Source organism: Gopherus flavomarginatus, chromosome 3 (genome assembly GCF_025201925.1).
Source record: "Gopherus flavomarginatus isolate rGopFla2 chromosome 3, rGopFla2.mat.asm, whole genome shotgun sequence".
Classification (NCBI taxonomy): Eukaryota; Metazoa; Chordata; order Testudines; family Testudinidae; genus Gopherus; species Gopherus flavomarginatus.
In genome coordinates, this window is record NC_066619.1 from 93,417,676 (window position 1) to 93,437,633 (window position 19,958).

The 19,958-nt window shown below is 40.1% G+C and overlaps 1 protein-coding gene across 4 annotated transcripts in view; it reads left to right on the top strand.

Annotated features, from left to right (window-relative positions):
* SPATA6L (spermatogenesis associated 6 like) overlaps positions 1 to 18,750 on the top strand; it is a 39,564-nt gene extending 20,814 nt beyond the window's left edge. For 3 of the 4 annotated variants that reach the window (XM_050944294.1, XM_050944295.1, XM_050944296.1), the window contains exons 8-13: positions 19 to 130; positions 3,050 to 3,093; positions 6,724 to 6,917; positions 11,640 to 11,733; positions 11,886 to 12,002; positions 15,529 to 18,750. In XM_050944294.1, the coding sequence (XP_050800251.1) occupies positions 19 to 130; positions 3,050 to 3,093; positions 6,724 to 6,917; positions 11,640 to 11,733; positions 11,886 to 11,984 (543 nt within the window). In that variant the 3' untranslated portion in view covers positions 11,985 to 12,002; positions 15,529 to 18,750. Of the gene's footprint in view, positions 1 to 18; positions 131 to 3,049; positions 3,094 to 6,723; positions 6,963 to 11,639; positions 11,734 to 11,885; positions 12,003 to 15,528 lie in introns of those variants that run through there. The other variant, XM_050944297.1, reaches the window with a different exon arrangement.
* Positions 18,751 to 19,958: the final 1,208 nt, after the last annotated feature.

Here is a 19,958-nt window from a genome sequence, read left to right on the forward strand (position 1 = left end):
ATATCTCTTTCATTTCAGGTAGACAGTTCTAACCCATTCGGTGAAAAAACTTCGTCACAGTTACCTTATCGAAATCCAAAACAAAATGTGAGCTCAGCAAAGAATTCGCTTGAATTTCAGTTGAAACGAGGTACTTATAATCTGTTTTTAATAAAAAATAAAACGATGCTAATTATAGAAGTAATAGCACCATTTGTCCTAATTCTAAAGGTGTTTGAAAACTGTGGCTTGCATTCTTCCACTTCTGTTTCAAAGAGGCTGTTTGAGGATTGAAGCATTACTTGGAGTGAGTAAGGGTGGCAGAATCTGGCCTGAAATGCAAAAATATGCTCACCGCTGAATTGCAGCCATTGCTGGGATAGAGGAACATGACTGCTGTTTTACAGTACACATCAGTACTATATGACAGTTTAGCGTGAGAGCTGATTCCTGTCTTGTTTAGTAGTATGCTCCTTTGAAGAAAAGAGTTGTTGCCCACAGACCAACATTACCTCCTCTTCTCCATTGTTATGTGCTACCTCAGTCAAGAAGTCTTTTCTCTAAGGGACTTATCCAAAGGCCATTGAAGTCAGTAGAAATACTCCTATTACCTTCAACGTGCTTTGGATCAGGCCCCCTGAGGTCATGAAGATATATAATTTTTTGTATTCTTTGTTCTGATCCTTGTCACAAGCTGAATATTCATCAAGTAATCAGCACATTGGGAAAAGAAATAAAGCCATATACTCAAGGAGGAAGTTCTTCAAATGGTCACTTCTACTCGGAAAAGTGACTATAAAAATGCCACCTTCTTACTCAGATATTTCCTTTAGGGTAGTTAGATTTATATCTGTTGCATTTCTTAACAATGCTATGTTTGTAGTTCTCTTTGCTCCTCTTAACCCTGCAGAGCCATCACAGGTAGGACTGAGGACATGATCCTCCAGTGCATTTCACCTGGCAAAACTTCAGTGCCTCTAGAGCCTTTCTCATTAGTAATAATTCACAAGATGGAGACAACAAAGATCCCCCTAACATTCTAAAGATCCATCTAACATTCAGATCCCCCTCTCTGATCCTTACAGCCCCACCTCTCTATGCCAAGTGGATGTTGGCGAAGGAGAGAATCTGGACCATAATATTTCAGTTTCTTTGTCATTTGAATTAACCTCAACACATCCACTGTCAGGGGTTCTCAATCTTTTTCTTTTTGAGGCCCCTCCAACATGCTGTAAAAACTCCACCACCCATCTGTTTTTCTTCATATCCAGTAGATAAAAAGCCAGAGCTGATGTTAGCGAGTAGCAAGCAGGGCAATTTCCTAGGGCCGCATGCCACAGGGGGTCCCATGAAGTTAAGTTGCTTGAGCTTTGGCTTCAGCACCAGGCGACAGGTCTCGGGCTTCAGCTTTCTGCTCTGATATCTAGCTAATCTAACGCTGGCCCTGCTCTCTGCTTTGTTTTGGCAGACCCCCTGAAACCTGCTCACAACCTCCCAGGGGTCCCTGGATCCCTGGTTGAGAACCACTGCACTATGTATTACTTCTGCAGTTGGCGATCTAAAGAGACTAGATCATCTGTTACAATTCCTTTGACCAACGGGAGGTTTTAAATTATGACTGTTACACCAGGCTGTAGAAATTGTAAGTGGCAGTGAGTTACAGAGTGGGTGGCTGGACAACAAAATGGCAGATGAAATTCAACATTGATAAGTACAAAATAATGCATATTGGAAAGAAATAATCCCAATTATACAAATACAATGATGGATTCTAAATGAGCTATTCCCACCCACAAAAGAGATCTTGGAGTCACCCATGGGTGGTTCTCTGAAAACTTCCACTCAGTGCGCAGCGATAGTCAAAAAGGCTGACAGTGTGTTAGGAGCTATTAAGGAAGAGATAGAAAATAAGCCAGAAAATACCATAATGCCACCTTGAATACTGTGTCCGGTTCTGACTGACCCATCTCAGAAAGGATATAGTGAAACTGGAAAAGGTTCAGAGAAGGGTCACAGAGATGATCAAGGGTATGGAATGGCTTCCCTATAAGGAGAGACAAAAAAGATTAGGGCTACTCATCTTAGAAAAGACGGCAAAGGGAGGATATGATAGAGGTCTATAAAATTATGACTGGTATGAAAAAAGTGAACAGAGAAGTGGTGTTTCTCCTTTACCACAATACAAGAACCAGAGGTCACCCAATGAAATGAATAGGCAGCAGGTTTAATGCAAACAAAATTAAGTACTTTTTCACATGACACACAGCTAAACTGTGGAATTTGTTGCTTTGGGATGTTGTGATGACCAGAAGAATAATTGGATTCAGAAAATAACTGGGTAAGTTCATGGAGGATAGGTCCTTCTGTGGCTATTGAATCAAGGTGGTCCGGGATGTAACACCATGCTTGGCATGACCCAAACCTCTGACTACCAGAAGTGCGGTGTGCATGACTCCATAATTGCTCTGTTGTATACACTCCTCCTTCTTCTTAGTGTATGTGCAACATGCTTCAAGCAGGAGGAGGGATAGCTCAGTGGTTTGAGCATTAGCCTGCTAAACCCAGGGTTGTAAGCCCAATCCTTGAGGGGGCTACTTAGGGATCTGGTGCAAAAATCAGTACTTGGTCCTGCTAGTGAAAGCAGGGGGCTGGACTCAATGATCTTTTAAGGTCCCTTCTAGTTGTAGGAGATAGGTATATCTCCTATTATTATTTATTATTTTTAAGTGGCATGTGACCAGGATTCATCACCAAATTTGGTCTGCTGTTTGGATCATTGGTTTCCCTGGCCCTGGCTGGGTACTGACAGGGAGTGCGACATGAACGCTGATCCATGCCCCTCTGTGCTCTCCCTGAAGCTCTGGTACTGGCCACTGTCAAAGATAGGGTACCAGGCAAGATGGTCTGACCCCATATGTCAGCTCTTATATTCCTATACTCTACAAGGAACATTTTTAGTCATCTTGTGATTATGTTTTGAGTTCAATGCTGATATATTGATGAACAGTGAAAATAGTAATGTAAGAGTAAATGCTAATAATCAGCCATTGAAATGTCTTTTTTCTTTTAGTTTTATCTTTTGATAGCTGTGATGCATCAAATTCCTCAGTTAAGGTAATTTAAAAAATAACTGTAAAATTCCATCTCTTCCGTTAGTAGTTTAATCTACATATTTTAAAAAGAGAATTAAATGAGGGGATTTGATGGCTCGGGGGATAGTAATGGCTAAGTCTGGTTATCTGTAATGGGAAATTATGAGAAAAGTCCTGCTCTGGTTATGGGGGAAAAAAACCTCACAAATATGTAGAACGCAATGTCAAAAAGTTACAGGTCACATTGTTTTCAGCAAAAATTCTTTATTTTGCCATAAAAATAGGTTGAAACCATTTAAAAATCAGGCCAGTTACCCATACTTCATTACACTGGACAGCTACAGAGCCAAATTTGTAAAACTCCTTAGAAGAATCTAGCTCACTAGAGATCTGGCCAGGGTGACGAAGACCCAGGACTTTAGATATTAAGGCTGTGACAAACCTACATGGAAATCTGTTATAATAGAAATCATGGCCTAGACAAACATACAGTTTTAATGGAATATGGTGCCATTTGCCCTGAAGTCATCACTTCAATTCAGTCTCAGAGCAGTATTAACAGGAAGTCATTACTATCTGACAGCTGTTTGGTAAGCTACTGTATGTCTCTGTGAAATTAGTTAATAGTCTCAGTTTGGACTGGTATTCACATAAAAAAATCCGCTGCCACTCTGATTGATATCCTTCTCAGCAACTTTAGCAGAAAGGCCAAGAAATAAATGTGAACGATCTCACTTCTACACGGTCTGTACACATCTGGGTTCAGGCACATCGATAGGATAGCATCAGAGGGTTTGCATTACTGTTCTGCAGTACACATCTCCATCTCCAGTGCTTTCAATGTACCATCTTTCACCAGTACTAAATTCACTTTGAAATATTTAAATCCTATCAATGTGCAAAAATCTAAGACCACATTGGAGGAAAAAGGTTGCCCACTCTCCATTCCCATTCAATCATTGGCCACTGTAGTAGATGTGTTAGTGCCAATTGTGATTATATTGTTTTTTCTGATTTTGACAGTAGTTTACAAAAGATCAGACCAAATCATGTCACACAGACCATCAAAGAGCCATCAGACAGTGACAACTGTCAGTCATCACCAAGCTAGCCAGATTGACCTAGAGGTGGAAAGTTCCATATCCTATTACCAGTTCTAGGCTAGGAGTCAAAAGGTGCCCTCCAATGTTCACTTTTTACTCTTTTCTCTAAATAAAATGGCTCTTGAAAAATGATATATGACATGAATAAAGTGTGGATTTGGGAAAATATCTATGGAGGTCTCTCAAGGAAATTGCAGCAAATTTTCAAATCCTGTCCTACTACTGTTAATAAATGCTGGTTGTTTTTCTACCTAAATATCAACCTCATAATTAATGATGTATAACAGATATTAGACAAAAGAACCCTTCCTCACTCCCTTGCTCTCCATTGATCCAAAATGACTTTGTATAGATAAAGTATGATACAGCTGAAGGTTAAGATTCTGCAAAATCCCTAACCCAGAGCCATTCCTGTTCTTATAGAACCATCGATAGAGAATATGAATGGAATAGAACATAGTGAAAGGATAACCATCTGCTGCTATTAGATGAATGTTGAGGCATGGACAAATCATTTATTTCCAGAAAAGGAGATGCTGATCCTATGACATTGTTCTGTTATAGTGATTTTATTTCTGTTGTCCCAAGTGACTGGTATAAATGTAATTATTTTAGCTATTGGATAGTCCTGCCACAGATAGTTGTACTAGTGTGCTGCACTCTTGCTGTGTTCTGGCTAGCTTAGAGAATTTTCCTGTTGTACTAAAGGGAGGAGGGAGAGGTGTCCAGGGAATTAGTTGTATGTGTCCTTCATCTCTGAAGAGAGAGCTTTAAATCCTGCTTTAGATTACTAGTGGAAAGGAGTTTGTTGTTCTCACCCTGGTTCCCATCTGCCCATAAAACAAGGCTGTCTTGCACAGTCAGAAGTCTTGGCTCAAAAGAGATGTACGGAATTGAAGTAGATATGGGTATTTTGGATCAGGATTGAGGTGTATTGTGGAAAGTTGCACCACACTTACCTGGCTTAATCAAGATAGCACTATCAGTATTAGTTCCTGGCACTACAGTCCACACATAGAATAAAAAAGACTGTGATCAGAGACTGGCTTATCCATCAGCATCTATGACCAGGTGTCAACACGCAGGACCATGTACAGGGGAGCAAAGCGACTGAGCTGACTCGCCCTGGTAGCTAGGCTAGGAGGAGCTCATTAGCTTGACCCCAGGAATGTAAAAGTCTAAAGAGGAGTTCTCTGAGCCAAGACAGAGTCACATGGGTTGACCAGAGCTATTACAGGGAGGATCCTGAAGCATAGGTTGCTCAGGAAGGAGCTCGGGCTAAGATTTGCCTCAGCCCTTGCATTAGTTAAGAATAAATGCAAATACCAGGGATGGGGTGAGTTTGGACCAAATTCCATTGTGCTTGTGCTGCATTACGAGTGAAGTAAAAGTCTTGTCCTTTTACAGTACCCCTGAGTCTTTCTCCATAGCAGAATATCTGATGAGTGAGATCATTTGGAAGTCACCCTGTCTCTTGTTGAACTGTGTTACACTGCTTCATCACTGACTGATTTGAATGGTAAATGGGAAAGTGTCTTACAGGTACATTTTTGTGGCAAACAATGGAATGAGGTACTTTTGCCCCAAGTGGCTCTTCTAAAGAAAGTGTGCCAAATTCTGCTCTCCTTTTTACCCAGCAGTGTCATTAACTCCAGTGAGGTGGATAAGATAGGTGTAACTGGGACAGAATTTGACACACAGCCTTGCAACAGGTTTGGATTCTACAAGGTTTCTCTTGGGTTTTAGCCAGAGAACTGAAGAGCAGTATCCAAAGTTGGATTGCTTAAGGGACTGAGAGAATGGACTTATTTGCTTGGAGTGACATTGTTGCACAAGCTCTGGCTCTGTATTTAATTATAAGCTCTGTAGACAGACCTCTTTGTTGTCCTATCACAAGCACCTTGAAGTCAATATTCCAAAAAACTCCCAGCTGGCAAACTCCCAACTGGCAGGTGCGGGTTTTTTTATAGGCCTTTTTCACTGCCCTTCTTTGTGTTGTTTTTCTACTTAATCCCTTGCAACATCAAAAGTCAAGATGACTGACTGTGTGGGAAGGAGCTTCATTCTATTACAGCACAATTAAGGTTCAGAGCATTACGGTAGAAATTGCTTGCTTATCTGTTCCTACGCTACACTGCATTTTCACAAATAAACTTGTTTCTGACTGGCTGAAATGTTGACTTTTATTAGCTTTTGTGAGTGATTAATGGTTAGCTGTCCAGCAGTGTGATAGATTCTGTTTATTATTAGAAAATGTGGCTCACAACTAAGAGCTTCTGCTTGGTCCAGATTTTTGAAGTGCTCCCATTTACCTGCCCAGATCTGGGGTTTGCTCATACTTAAAACAGTCCATTTATAGATATGGCATTATGAGTTTTCAACTTCAGCCTGATATTCCCACCTCCCCTTCATTGCAACAAAATACTGCAGACTGACCCTGTTTCCTCCCTTCCCCTCTGTCAGTCTCTCTCCCCCCCGCCCCCCCCCCCCCGCATTCCCTTCCTCCTGTATCCTTTCTAACTAAAGAAAAATGTTTCTTTGTTCCTCAGGTTATCAGGGAACTGGATGAACAGGCCACATCTGAACATGATTCATCATCTCTTGAAACGGATAAACTTGTAAATTACCCAGGCAGTTCTCCTACTCAAGGAGATTTGACATTTCACCGCACAGCGTCATTTGCAACCTCCCCACATTACAGATCACCTAGTCCTGTTCGGAGTCACTCTCCTCTGCAACACAGGTTATTGATCCTGTATAAAAATCTGTAATTGAGTGACATGATGCTGTAAGTAGGAGCAGTGATGTTGAATGACCAAAAACATTCAAGCTACTTTCTAAGAGTGTTGGGTTTGTGACTCTCAGATATATTTCTGTGGATCATTTTAACAGTACTCAGAGAGTTATTATTGAAAGATATAGACCTGTGAGAACGTAAATGGAAACATAGGAATAACAATACAGCAACAAACCAGTGGTTCTTCTAGTCTAGTATATCCTGTCTCTGACAGTGACTAATACCAGATGCTTGAGAGGAAGATACAAGAACCCCATTGTGAACAATTGAGGAAAAATACATTCATGGAAGAAGTTTCTTACTAACCCCAGTCAATTAATGGTTAATGACTTCTGTTCTGATATGTGAGGTTTATGTAATGTAAAGATCTTTTAAATCATACTTTATCTAACTGGATGTTCTTATTAGCCATAAAAATGTGCTCTTGGCCTAAATAATATCTAGTAACAATTAGTTCCACACACAACTGATCCATTGTGTGCAAAACAACAACAAATGTATTTCTTTAATCAGCTTTAAATCTGTTGCCTTTAAGCTTCACTGACTGCCCACCTTGCTCTTATATTGTGAGAAAGAATAGCTAGAATTTGTCTTCTCTGCACCATTCATTAGTCTTTATCCATATCATGTCCCAAGATATTTGACTTCTAAAACTGAACAGTCCCAATCTTTTCAATCTTCCTTTAATGTATCTATCTATAAATACAGCCTGAGTCTTACTTTAACCAGAAGTTAAGGCTGATATCATTGCTGAGTTCAGTCCGCCTATCACCCTGAAATATGTTAAGGGCTGTTGATTGACTCGGCTGAATGGGGAAATTTGTTGCCAAAAGTACAAGAAGAATAATTTCTCTGGTATCCATTGGTCCTGCATTGCAGCACATACAGGTCAGAGATTAGAACAGTTTTTTGGCAGCTACGTGTTGCAGTGGGGGGGAGGCTGGAGCTAGTTCAGTATGTTTTGCAGTAGAAATGGAAAAAGCTCTACACTTTAGAGAGCACATGGGAAACTTAATAGGGCAGAAAAATGGTTTTTTTTCTGAGAAAAATGGTCAAGAACATATATTATTGTTTGTTTATTTGTATTGAACCAAAACCCTGTTGTGCTAGGTGCTGTACAAACACAGAACAAAAAGACAGTCCCTGCCCCAAGGTCTGAAAATCTAAGGAACAGTTGTGTCTCTGCTTGGGTCTTTCAGAATAATCATTAATCCCACCTTTCTCCCATCCTCCCACAGCCCTCCATACACAGAGTATTTTGGATATCAGTCAAAATAACTTTTAAATCATTTTCCTATTAGGCATCGATCCAGCAAAGCACTTAAGCATGTAGTTAACGTAACCATGTGAGTAGTCCCAGTTTTGCTACAATAAAGTCACTGGGAATACTCCTATGCTTATAGTTAAGCACATGCTTAAGTGATTTTCTGGATCAGGGTCTTTGTTAGGAATGGCTTGTTGATGATTATTCCTTGTCCGGTTTGCACTGATTCTCTAACTGCTAGGTTCTATGTAATATGTAGGCTGAAGAGTCCAGAAAGATAATGTTCCATTTACTTTCTGTTTATAGGTTTGTGTACTGGATGGGAAGATAGGTGCTTCTGTGTGAAAAAAGAGGCGCCTCAGATTTAGGATGACTTAATTTAGCTAAATTCCCCTCCATTGCGTGCCATGTGAAAATAAAGCACTGGTGACTCTTTATCTTCAAGAGATCATCAAGAACAGAAAAAATACAGGGTTGTAAGAGGATTCTTCTAATATGTTTGTCTGTGTAGATGGGACAAATTGTATTGCAAAGCATTGTGATTAGGTGCTCAAACAATTTTAACTATAATATAAATGGGTGATTAGAACTAAACTTTCATATTCAGATGCCTAAAGTTCAAAAAGTTAAGTATCCAGTTCCTTTACTTATATGACCCAACAGGTACGGAAGTAGCTGTGGTGTTTTCTGATTAATAAAGCATCCTTTTACATACTATTTCTTTAATAAAGAGCTTTCCTTCCTTTATGCTGCTCCAGTGGTTTTCTGGCATGACCAGATCTCTGCTCAAGCCTCCTATCCTAACCTCTCTTTCTGGGTAGACTAAATGGCTGAAATCATTGATACCTTCAGGGCAGCCGGATTGGGATGGAATTTAGAAAAATGACAGTCTCTTATTTCACAGATATAGTTGCATGATTGTTCTGTGGAAGAGGCCATCTTCACCAATTCAGCAAAGTCCAAATCTCCAAATCTCGCATGAAACTCTTGATTATGGCCACAAGGGTAGGATGAACTTGTGGGGCCAAATTTTCAAAGTAGCCTCTTTTTGTGCACACAGTTGCCTGCCCCTGTGATATTTGTGTGCAAGATCTCTTGGCTGTGTCAAGTGATATCATTTATATGTTCAAATCCAATTTAAGTGTATTTTATGCCCATTTTGCACATGGAGACAGAGCTTCCATTAGGAGATCACTTGCAAATACTAATGTGCAAAAAAAAAAAAATTGTGTGTGTAGATGCTGTGTTTTGAAAACTTGTCCCATTATACACAGCAGTGTGAACGTTATTGGTACACATTTGGTTTGTGTCAGAGTTTTATCAAGATTGGTTATCTCTGTGAGCAAACAAATGAATTAGGCGGCTTTTGCAGAATAGGATTTTGAGCAGTTTAACTCATTAAACCTAAGGGTGTTTTTTGTTGTTGTTGGAAAGTTGTGATTTTCTAGCAACTTATGAAATGGCAGCTTGTGGAGATAGTTTTGTGGTGCAATATACTGCAGGGCTAAACTGAGATAATGTCAGAGTAATGCTGGAGATCACCAGGACTGCACTTAAAGAACTGGATTCTTTCTGTTCATTATCATTATGTGCAAACAATATGTTGGCTCTGCACTTTGCAGATCTGCTCTGTAAAATACTGTTTTCTTTTACTGGAGTTGCAAAGCATAGTTACTCTCTGAATTGCTGCGCATAATGGAAGTATGGTGCTGAGCGCTGCACTTTGTTGACAAATATGTGTTGTTCCTTGGCGGTTGATGTTTATTGACTATAAGAAGAATCATTCTGGTGCTTTTTCATGTTAATTTACTTTAATGTGAGCTTTTGGACAAAAGAAAAAATCATCTTTATCCTGGACTTTATCTCCCAAGGAATAAAGGAGCAGTCTTGCCTTTGCTTATAATAATCAAAGCAGGTGTAGCTGCACTACTACTCAATAATATTATTGTTAATGCACATTGATTAATCCTCACACCTCTTCTGTAAGTTAGGAAAACAGCATTAGGCCATTTTACCAAGTGGTTACCTGAGGCAGACAGTGGGTAGTGTCTTTACCTGAAAGTAAGGGAGTGGGAGAGCAGGCTAGAACCCAGAGGTTTGGCCTTTTGTTCTAACCAGCAGGTGACATTGCCTGCATATTTTATTTTGCTTATTCATTTCCTACTTGTTATCAATGCACTGGTCCTGCTCAAGAGAGTACAAATCCTGCACTGCAGAACATACTAGGCATGACTTAAACCGAATGTCCAAATTGCCTAGAGGCTTCAGTGATAAGGTTAATTTGTGCATTTAGTTACATGGCAGAACCATCTTTAATGCAGCCTTTTAAAGGTGTTATAGTTGATTGATGGCATTCTGTGCAGGGGAGGGAATGCTGCCAGCAGGGGAGGGGAAGACTTTTTTGGATTATTTTGCTGTATGCAGCGGGGGGAGGAGGGATGGTGCAAGAGAGCAGAAGACAGCATCAAAGGAGAGAGAAAGAGAATGGTGGGGAAAAGGAAAATATTTGAGGAGACAGGGAGAAAGGTTAGGAAAAATGGGGAGAGCGTGAGGGGAAGAATGAGCTGGGGAACCTGGTGTGGGGGAGAAAGGAGAAAATGTCAGCAAAAGGAAAATGAAACATAATTCAAGTGAAGGAATGGGAATGAGCAGTAAGTATCACCAAATGTGAGCAGGGATAGAGGGTGAGTGAGCGAGAGATGAATGGAGATAATAAAAAGCTGAAGGAAATGGCAGAATAAAAGAAAAATAGCGTGAAGGGGTAGGTGGGTGTTCAGTGAGAAACCAGCTGCCGGTAAAACTATTGCACGTTTGAGAATAATGAGTGTGAGGGAGACAAAAATGAAAATGTGAGAGGAAAAGGTTCGTAAAGATACAGAAGGGCAAAGATGGGATGAAAGATCAGAAAAGGGAAAGAAGGAGAAGAAGGAAGAAAATACCTATTGCGCTTTAGATCAGCGAGAGACTTAAACGTGTGTAACTTTAAATATGTGAGTTGAAATCAATGGAAATCACATGCCTTACTGAACCATGGCCTTGGCTACTAATATCTGTTAAGATACATTATTAGAATACGTCAGTTTCTCCTCTCCTCTTCATTTGTACAGTACTAACACATCCATGTAAGAAGAACACAGCCAAAAGATTGATGAGTCCCATCTTAAGTGGGTCCTTTAAATAGTGGGTCATATTCTCAATGACATGACATATTTTGTGTTTCAAGAGGGCCAAACACCTCTTGAAATTTTCTTGCTTTTTCTTGAACTGGTTATACCTGCCATCTCCAGATTTAATGGGCCAGTGTGTGAAAAAGGACATTATGAATAAGGTACTGGGCAAAAAAAAAAAAAGTCTTTATGACAGAGGAGAATTTGGGATGTGACTGTTTTGATACATTTTTGCAGGTTATACTCCAATCCTCATTTCAGTTGGGAAAAGATCCACAAGAGAGTGCAGAATCTCCTAACCTCAAACCAGGCAAAGCAGAGACTTTCCTTTGTGAGTATTAATATTACAACTTGAGAGCAGCTGGTGCTAATATGACAATGTTTTAACGCCCCTGGAAACAGCTGATAGGTTTGCTTTTGGCTAAGTACATTAACAGTGCTTATGAAGATGAACAATGAAATTAATCAGATAGGCTTTTTCAGGGAGCCACTGATTCTGAAATTGATGATGTCCTTGAAAGAAGGTCCATCTCTTTGAGGAGTTCCCCTCAGGATGACTCACTGGAGCAAAGATATTACTAAGTAGTTGTCATCAGAAAGGTAAGCTGCTTAAATGCTTCTTTTCACTTTTAGATTTACTGGAATTATGTCGGATCCAGGAAGTTTATAAATTTCTAGTATTCCTGCAGGAAAATCTGTTGTAAAAATATGTTAAGCAGCCCTATTTCCTGACTATAAAACTGCAATTTACTTATAATTGCCAAAATAAGCTATATTTTTGTGTTCTTAAACTCTCAGTCACTTTAAGTGCCATTATACTCAAAAAAGTGACTCTAAAAGTGGCATCATGGATTTCCTTATTTGTTGTCTCTGTAGGATACCATTTCATTAGTTTACATGAAAAACATTTCTTTCTCTTTCTCTCTTTCTTTTTGTTTACCAATTGCCAATGCTGCAAACATCATAGTGGGATCTGAAAGTCATGCTAGGTTCTTTCTGGTTAGTACATCAGCACTGACAGCAAAGATTCTGTAGCTGGAACTTTGTTTAACAGTTCTTGTTAGGTTTTTCAAAGGAGTCTAGGCAAGTTAAGGTGCCCAACTTCCATTGAATTTCAGTGGGATTTGGGTGGCTAACAATCTCAGGCTCTTGTGCAAATCTCAGCCACTGTTATAAGAGAGAACAGGAATCCAGCTCAGTCTTCCTAGATTTGTTACCTCTACATTATTAGCAGGAGTAAAAACCTGGTCAATTATTAAAATTAGGAAAAATTACTGAGGTCTCTAGTGTATGGTGACATGGCTAGGATACATACAGGGAGCAGATTTGGTGAGTAAGAAGATGGCATTTTTACACAGCCCCTTTTCTGACCATAACTGCACTTTAATATGTTTCTATTTCTCAAACATTTTTCTTCACTGGAGACCTAATTTTTCATCCATTGACTCTGAGTGGAACAACAGTCTGTGATTTCATTTCTCAGCCAGCAAATGAAGGGCCAGATTCTATCATGCTTACATTGAGTGAAATCCCATTTAAGTCCAGGGGAACTTTGCCCAATTAAGGACTTCAGAATTTGGCCCACAGTGATTTAGTTCATTTGGATTTTAAAGGACAAATCCTGGGAGTAAACACACCTGTCACCATATCCCCGAAGAGTATGTTAAATATTTTCTTCTCTGTCACACGCTTCCTTTTTTTAAATTTTTTTACCTAAATGTCACTCATTTGGATGGGATATTAACATTTTTTATTAATGGAAAACTGGGCAAAATTCTTCTCTCAATTAATCATGCACAAATTCAACCCTGTTAACTTTAGTTGAGTGGCACACGTATTATTGAGGGCTTACCTACAAGGGGGACAAGCCTGGAGCAGCTACTGCAAAAAAGCTGTTGCAGGAAGTATTCATTTAGACAAGCCCTTAGGGAGCACCTTTCTCCACCTTCCTCTGCAGCTGAGGATGCAATACAACAAAACGGATAGTTCCAACCCTTGGATAACGGAATTGGTCCAATAAAAGATATTATCTCACCCTCCTTGTTTTACTTAACTAGGTTTTGGATAATCAGGGTTTTATTGTAATTCAAATGGGAATTTGATTGGGACACCAGGATTAACAACAATCACATTCTTGCAAAAGGAGCCAGAGTATCTTTGATTACCACCCTGCAGCCAGGACCTATCTTTCATGTCTCATTTGAAAGGTGTCCTCTCCCATAGCACAGTGTCCCCAACACTATACAAGGACATATGCTCAGTAAGGCCTCAAAAAGAAGTGCACCACTTTTCACCGGCAATACTTCCTGCTGCAATAAGGGCATTGCTGGGGTTTCCTATCCAAATATTGAGAAGGTCTCACTCTTAGCTTCTAACATCTGACAAGATCACCTCCTAACATGGTAGAATTGCAGACAGCAGCCCCTGTAGTTCTTCCTCCTTTGCTATACTGGCATCCGCGTGAGCAGCCACCAGTGCTGGCAAGACTAAGGTGAACATAAAGGATGACAGGAAAGGTGGAAATTCCCTACTTGCTTAATTTGCACTGAGTTAGCCTATGTGATTATTTATAGAGGAACATGGGTTCTAGTCATGCAGCTGCTCCTCAGCTTAGCACTACGTTCTCTTCAATGATTTTAAGAAAAGTTATGTAGATCCTGTTCTGTATGGCTGCTGTCACAATTGATGACACTCTTGAACTGGATGCTGCTTATAACTGTCTCTGAAATGCCAAGTATAATTTAAAATGTAATTTTCACAGATGACAGTAACTGATTTTCTTATTGCCTGAACTGAGAGGCTAAAGGCTGAATGGGCATGGAAACTGAACAGCTCTCTCACAATCTACAAGTGTTCCCTCTAAATCAAATTGGAGTCATATGGGGGAGCTTTGTGGTGACACTTGCACGGCTACTGATTATGCTGTATCAGGTTTATGGATTAACGAACTACTTCAGTCTCCACCCTAACCAAATTCTCCTATAGCTTATTTAAATCCATTTCATTTTTAACAGGAATCCATCTCTGAGGCTGTATGTGACCAGAGGTGCTTCTCTCAGTGAGAAGTTTCACAGAACACTGATAGTGCAAGTAACAGTTTCTGCTTGAGAAATGTAAAGTTGCACTAAAGACTTATTTTGGCTGGTAGAATTACAAGTTCAGACTTAAAATCGAAGGGTTATATAGTGAGTACTTAGGTGGTAAATTTCATTTACTTAATTGCATAGTGATTACATTTTACAACAGAAAATCCTCATGACAGGACTGGTGGTAATTACTATAGGCCAGATCGATCATTTCCATGGAAGATTCGTGGGAGCCAGAGAAACGGGAGGTTTCCCTCAGATTTTTCCCAGATCATTTTGGGGGAGATAGGAAGGGCACAGTGTGTGCAGAGGGTTCAGCCCCAGAACTCCTGAGAGTTGATCCATAGGAAACCAGGATGGTCTATTCCCCTACACTGACTCCAGGGCCCTGGGTCTCCTAGCAAGCTCCTTAGCAGGCAGTACAGCTGTAATGGAGGCTCTCCCAGGCCACTCCCTCTTGAACATCCCTTCCAGGGATTTTGAGGTCAATGGCACAAAAACAAGCTACAGAAAAAATAATAAAGCCTTAGGCTCTCATCTTTTCAATTGACTCTGTACAGTTTTGAAGGGGATAATGTGCATAGCACACTGTCCCATCTGCCCCTCTCCATATGTGGCTTACTAAAGAAACAGAGAATTGGGGTGGTGCCACAGAGTGACTGAATCCCCTTCTTTGGAAGCAAGGTAAGATCTGCACAAAAGGATAATAATCCTGGTCCAAATCCTGCAGACCTGACTCAGGCAAAAGTCACATTAGATTGGGCGGGAGTTTCACTCAAATTAGGAGTGCAGGGTTAGGCTCTCTTTGCTTATCCTTTGGGTATGGGAAACATTGTTAACTGGAGGTGAATTAATAAGTACATTAAGAGGACTTAATTTTGTGTTCTGTAACTTAAAATAGTTTTTCAAAAGCATATTTCTCTGAGATTACAATTTACAATTACCTAAAAAACTACTTGCCTGGAAAACAGACTTCAGAAATAATTTTTTAAACAAAAATTCTTGGAGCTATTTTGTAATATACACTCTAACTCCTTTAGCAGGGACAACTCAACGACTGCTGGACTCCAATTTGAAGAGTTGAGACGGACATTTCCATCTCAGAGTTGATCAGGGGTTCATTTTCTGTGTGGCGTTATGTCTAATCTCTTTCTTAAAGTGAGACTCTGTACTGTGCTGGATAAGCACGGCTGATTAAATGATTGCAGTGTGTGGCTCAGATATCATTTTCATAAGAGTGTACGTATATTAGCTCATTAAGGACTAAAAATAATAATAATGGTGCTGCAGATCTTTGGGCTTTGGTTGTTGGCAGAATTTTCTGCAAGTATCACATTTGGAATTACCTTACCTGCGACTATTCCAGCATTAGAACTGACTATCTAGAATGAGTTGCTTTTTTCAGAAGTCAGGTCTCTTCTCAATATATGCACATCATTCTCGTTGGTGCACTTGCATAGAGAGAGGAAACAAGACCCTTTGAATACTGAATTACAGTTTGACATATATTTTTTCAGACAACCAGTTAAAATGAACCTATGTTAAACGTGTATCCTTTCTTGAAACATTTCTTTTAATAAAATATTTCAAATAATTGCATTAAATAAAATAATTTTATTTAAAAGGAATTTGTAATAAAATTATTAAGATAGCATCTAGAACCTTTTTCTGCATGTTAACTGTAGGCTTGTCTGGTGAAGCATCATTTATGGTGTTATGCTAAGTTATTATTCATAATAATACAAGAGAATTATTGTCAAAGGCTTGCCAAGTACAAACAAACCACACAGGGTACAGAGAAATAAGAGAAAGTCATAGATGCAAACATTGGAAAGGAATTATAAGAGATCTTTGGAGGGAAACTAGAGGTTCTGCTGTAGCCCCACTAAAATGCATTGGAGAGAGTCAGAATGAAAACAGTGGCATCATCCCTTCCAGTGCCTTGATCCTACCAAGATCTATGCATATGGTTAGCTTTTTGCGGTGAATGGGACTGCTCACAGTGTGTAAAGCTAAGCACATGCTCTGTCTTTGCAGGATGAGAGTCTAACTAAAGACTGTGAGTCCAACTGTCCTCACAGACTTATAGACTTTAAGGGAAGGGACCATCATGATCATCTAGTCTGACCTCCAGCTAACCGTTAAATGAACCAGTCTTACTCATGCAGGTGGTTGGTTGTTGGCATCCTTTCATCTGTAAGAGACAGTGGGAATTGCAGCCTATGATGTAGATGGTTTGCAATGTCTCATGTGACTGAATAGTCCAATCCAAGATTTGCATGATCTTTGGCAGTTATTGCAAATGTATGTATCTTTGTTGGGAGCGCCTTGCTTCCTACAGGCTCTTTTCTCTTCAAGCTGTAGGAGCCAGCTCCTCTCATGGACTTTGATACTCTGATGGAGACGATGGCACGACTTGTTACGATCGCTTGCCAAGATTTCCCATTGGTCAGGATCAATTCCAAATTCCTTCATATCTCGCCTGCATGTGTCTTTATAGCAAAGCTTGGGAGGTCCTGTTGTTCTTGTTCCCTCTGATAGCTCCCCGTATAGCATGTCCTTGGATATACGTCCGTATTCCAACCTACTCAGATAGCCCAGCCAGCGCAGTCATCTTTGCTTGAGCAGGGCTGTCACATTTTGGTAAATTTGCCCTTTGAAGAACCTCTGTGTTGGTGGCTTACTCAACACCAAATGGCAGGATAATGTGGCGTAAACAATGTAGGTGGAAACTGTTTAACTTTTCTCCCGATGAGCGTAAGTTGTCCATCTTTTCCCACCATATATTAGAGTGCTGGGGACGCAAGCTTGGTACACTAGCATTTTGGTTTTAATAGCACTGCTCTACAGCCAAAATGCTTCTGAAATAAATGTAGTCCAACTTTACTAATTCTGGGTCACTGAGAACGAAAATGATGCTTAAAATTGTTGATTGGCTCTAGTTTTCAAGATATGCTATTGGGTCAGTATATACGACCCTTGACTTGGGAATGGCGGAGGATAAGTGAGTTATAAAGGGAAGGGATCTCAATTTAAACCAGAAATGACTAAAATACATCTTTGACTGGATCTATGAATAAATCTATGACTGGGTTTGGACAGTACTTGCTTTTTAGGCAAAACAATGAATGATGCAATCTGAAGCTGGTATTGCATCATACATGATATGAATTGCATCATGTTATTCCTAGAAGTCATGGATGATGCAATCATAATGAAGCTTACATCACTCTGCTGAACAAATTGCCCTAGATCAGCTCTAGAAATCATACAGTGTCATGCTCTCTTATTTGTCAGTGTTTGATTTTGCAAAGGGACACATTTCTGTTTAGCCAAAGTGAGCAGAGATGCCTCATACTTGTGTGAACAGTGCAGATAACTTCTGCTATGTTTGTGGTGAAGTGACTTTTGCATCATGAAAGCGCAGTATAACCACTATGGTTAAGAAAGCCTATCACCTTTATTTTGGCTGCAAAATTGGAGATCAGGACAAGGGGTGGGCCCCACACATATGCTGCAACACTTGTGCAACAAATCTTCGCCAGTAGTTGAACAGGAAAAGGAAATCTATGCCTTTTGCAGTGCCAATGATTTGGAGAGAGCCAACAGATCATACCAGCAATTGTTACTTCTGCATGGTGCCTCCAGTTGGGAAAGGTGTGTCAAAGAAGAAAAAGTGGACTGTGCATTATCCAAACATTCCATCAGCTATACGCCCAGTACCCCACGGAGAAGGACTGCCGGTTCCTGATGCACCAGAATCATTCTCACTTGAGTCAGATGAGGAAGAGGAAGAGGATGAAACTTCTGGTCCTGAATCATCAATGTCACAGGACCTACATTTTCTCCCATCCTCCTCCTCTGAACCACACTTCATAACACAAGGTGAACTGAATGACCTTGTTGGGGATTTGGAACTACCCAAGAGTAAGGCAGAGCTGTTGGGCTCCAGACTACAGCAGTGGAATCTCCTGGCAGGTTATCAGGGCAAATGGAGCCCATCAATGCTTGCAGACTATTGCTGGACAGTGACAAGAGATGCTCCATTTAATGAATACAAGAGACAAGCCAAGAAGCACCGAGTAGACATTGAATAGGACTAAACTATGTACATAATAGTTTTTTGCCTTTTGTTTCATAATAAATTTTATTTATATAACCCTTTCGCTGATTTTTAAAGTGTTACATAAACAGGACAGGTGAAATATTATCATGTAAAGCAACCATAAACACATGAAAAGACCTAGGTTTACAATTTATGATTAAAACTCTACTATCTACACACTATACATAGACATAAAATGTAAAATCTTAAATATCTTAGAAACAGTAGCCAATCAGTTGTTTTAATTGTCATATTTGAATTCAGCACATCAAAGTACATAATAAATATCACATTTTATCTCTGAGGCAGACGACTTCTCAAAAATTGTAGACCAGTGTAGTAAGCTTCGAGTTGTTCATTGCTGTTTTAGTTAGTCTGCAAAAGGTGATGGCGGACTTTCCAATGTGAACATTTAGTAGCCTGCATTTCATGCAGATAGCCTCATTGAATTCAGCAAGTCTGGTTATTCTATAGCTGTACATAGGATCCAAAGGCTGTAAGCTCAGCTTTGTATAGGAAGGAGAGAATGAACTGAGCCCAGTCAGGAGTCTGTTCTATAACAAAATCCATGTTATGTAATATTCCATTAGAAGAACACCCCATTTCAGAAAATAATTTAACCTTATCAAGAAGCCCACTTTTGTTGGTGAGATCTGGCCTTTTCAGAGTCATAATATGAACTGCCTTGTCTGGTCTCTGGAAACCAGCTCTATTGCCCTTGACTGATGGCTTCAGTCTATCAGCCCCATGGGTTTTGTGAGAGTTTTAAACCATTGACTGACAAAGATGATAAAGGGCAAATGACACCATTCAGACATGAGAACAGAATAAATAAATACAGAAAAAGACCATTTTCAGTTTCCCATTCATCTGAATGGGAGTCTGTAATACTGTACTACATCTGCCACTGTGGGAAGCTGTGTGAAGATGTAAATCAGCAGCACTCCCAAGGGGATCCCCACATGTGAGAACACTGCTGCCTTCTTCTAAGGTCCAGGGCCAGGTTGCTAGGACAGTAGTTTCCTAAGGGAAGTAAGTAAATGCTTGAGTTTTCCTGCAAGACAGTGGGTAGGAGAATGGAAGAAACCAGCTCTGTAGTGTGCATCCTGCCTTTAGGCATCCATATTAGACTTTATTATAATTAGGATAAGTGACTTAGTTAACTCTTCATTATCTGTTCCCTGTGGGCTACTTCTTGCTCAGGGCTGGATTGTTGCATCATAGGACTGTTCATGTGAGTAAGGCATAGGTGCCAACTTCTCCTAGTGCCGGTGGGTGCTCACATCTCCCTACCCATGGCTTCACTCCTGCCACACCCCCATTCCAACCCCTTCTCCAAAGTCTCCACCCCAACTCCGCCCCTCC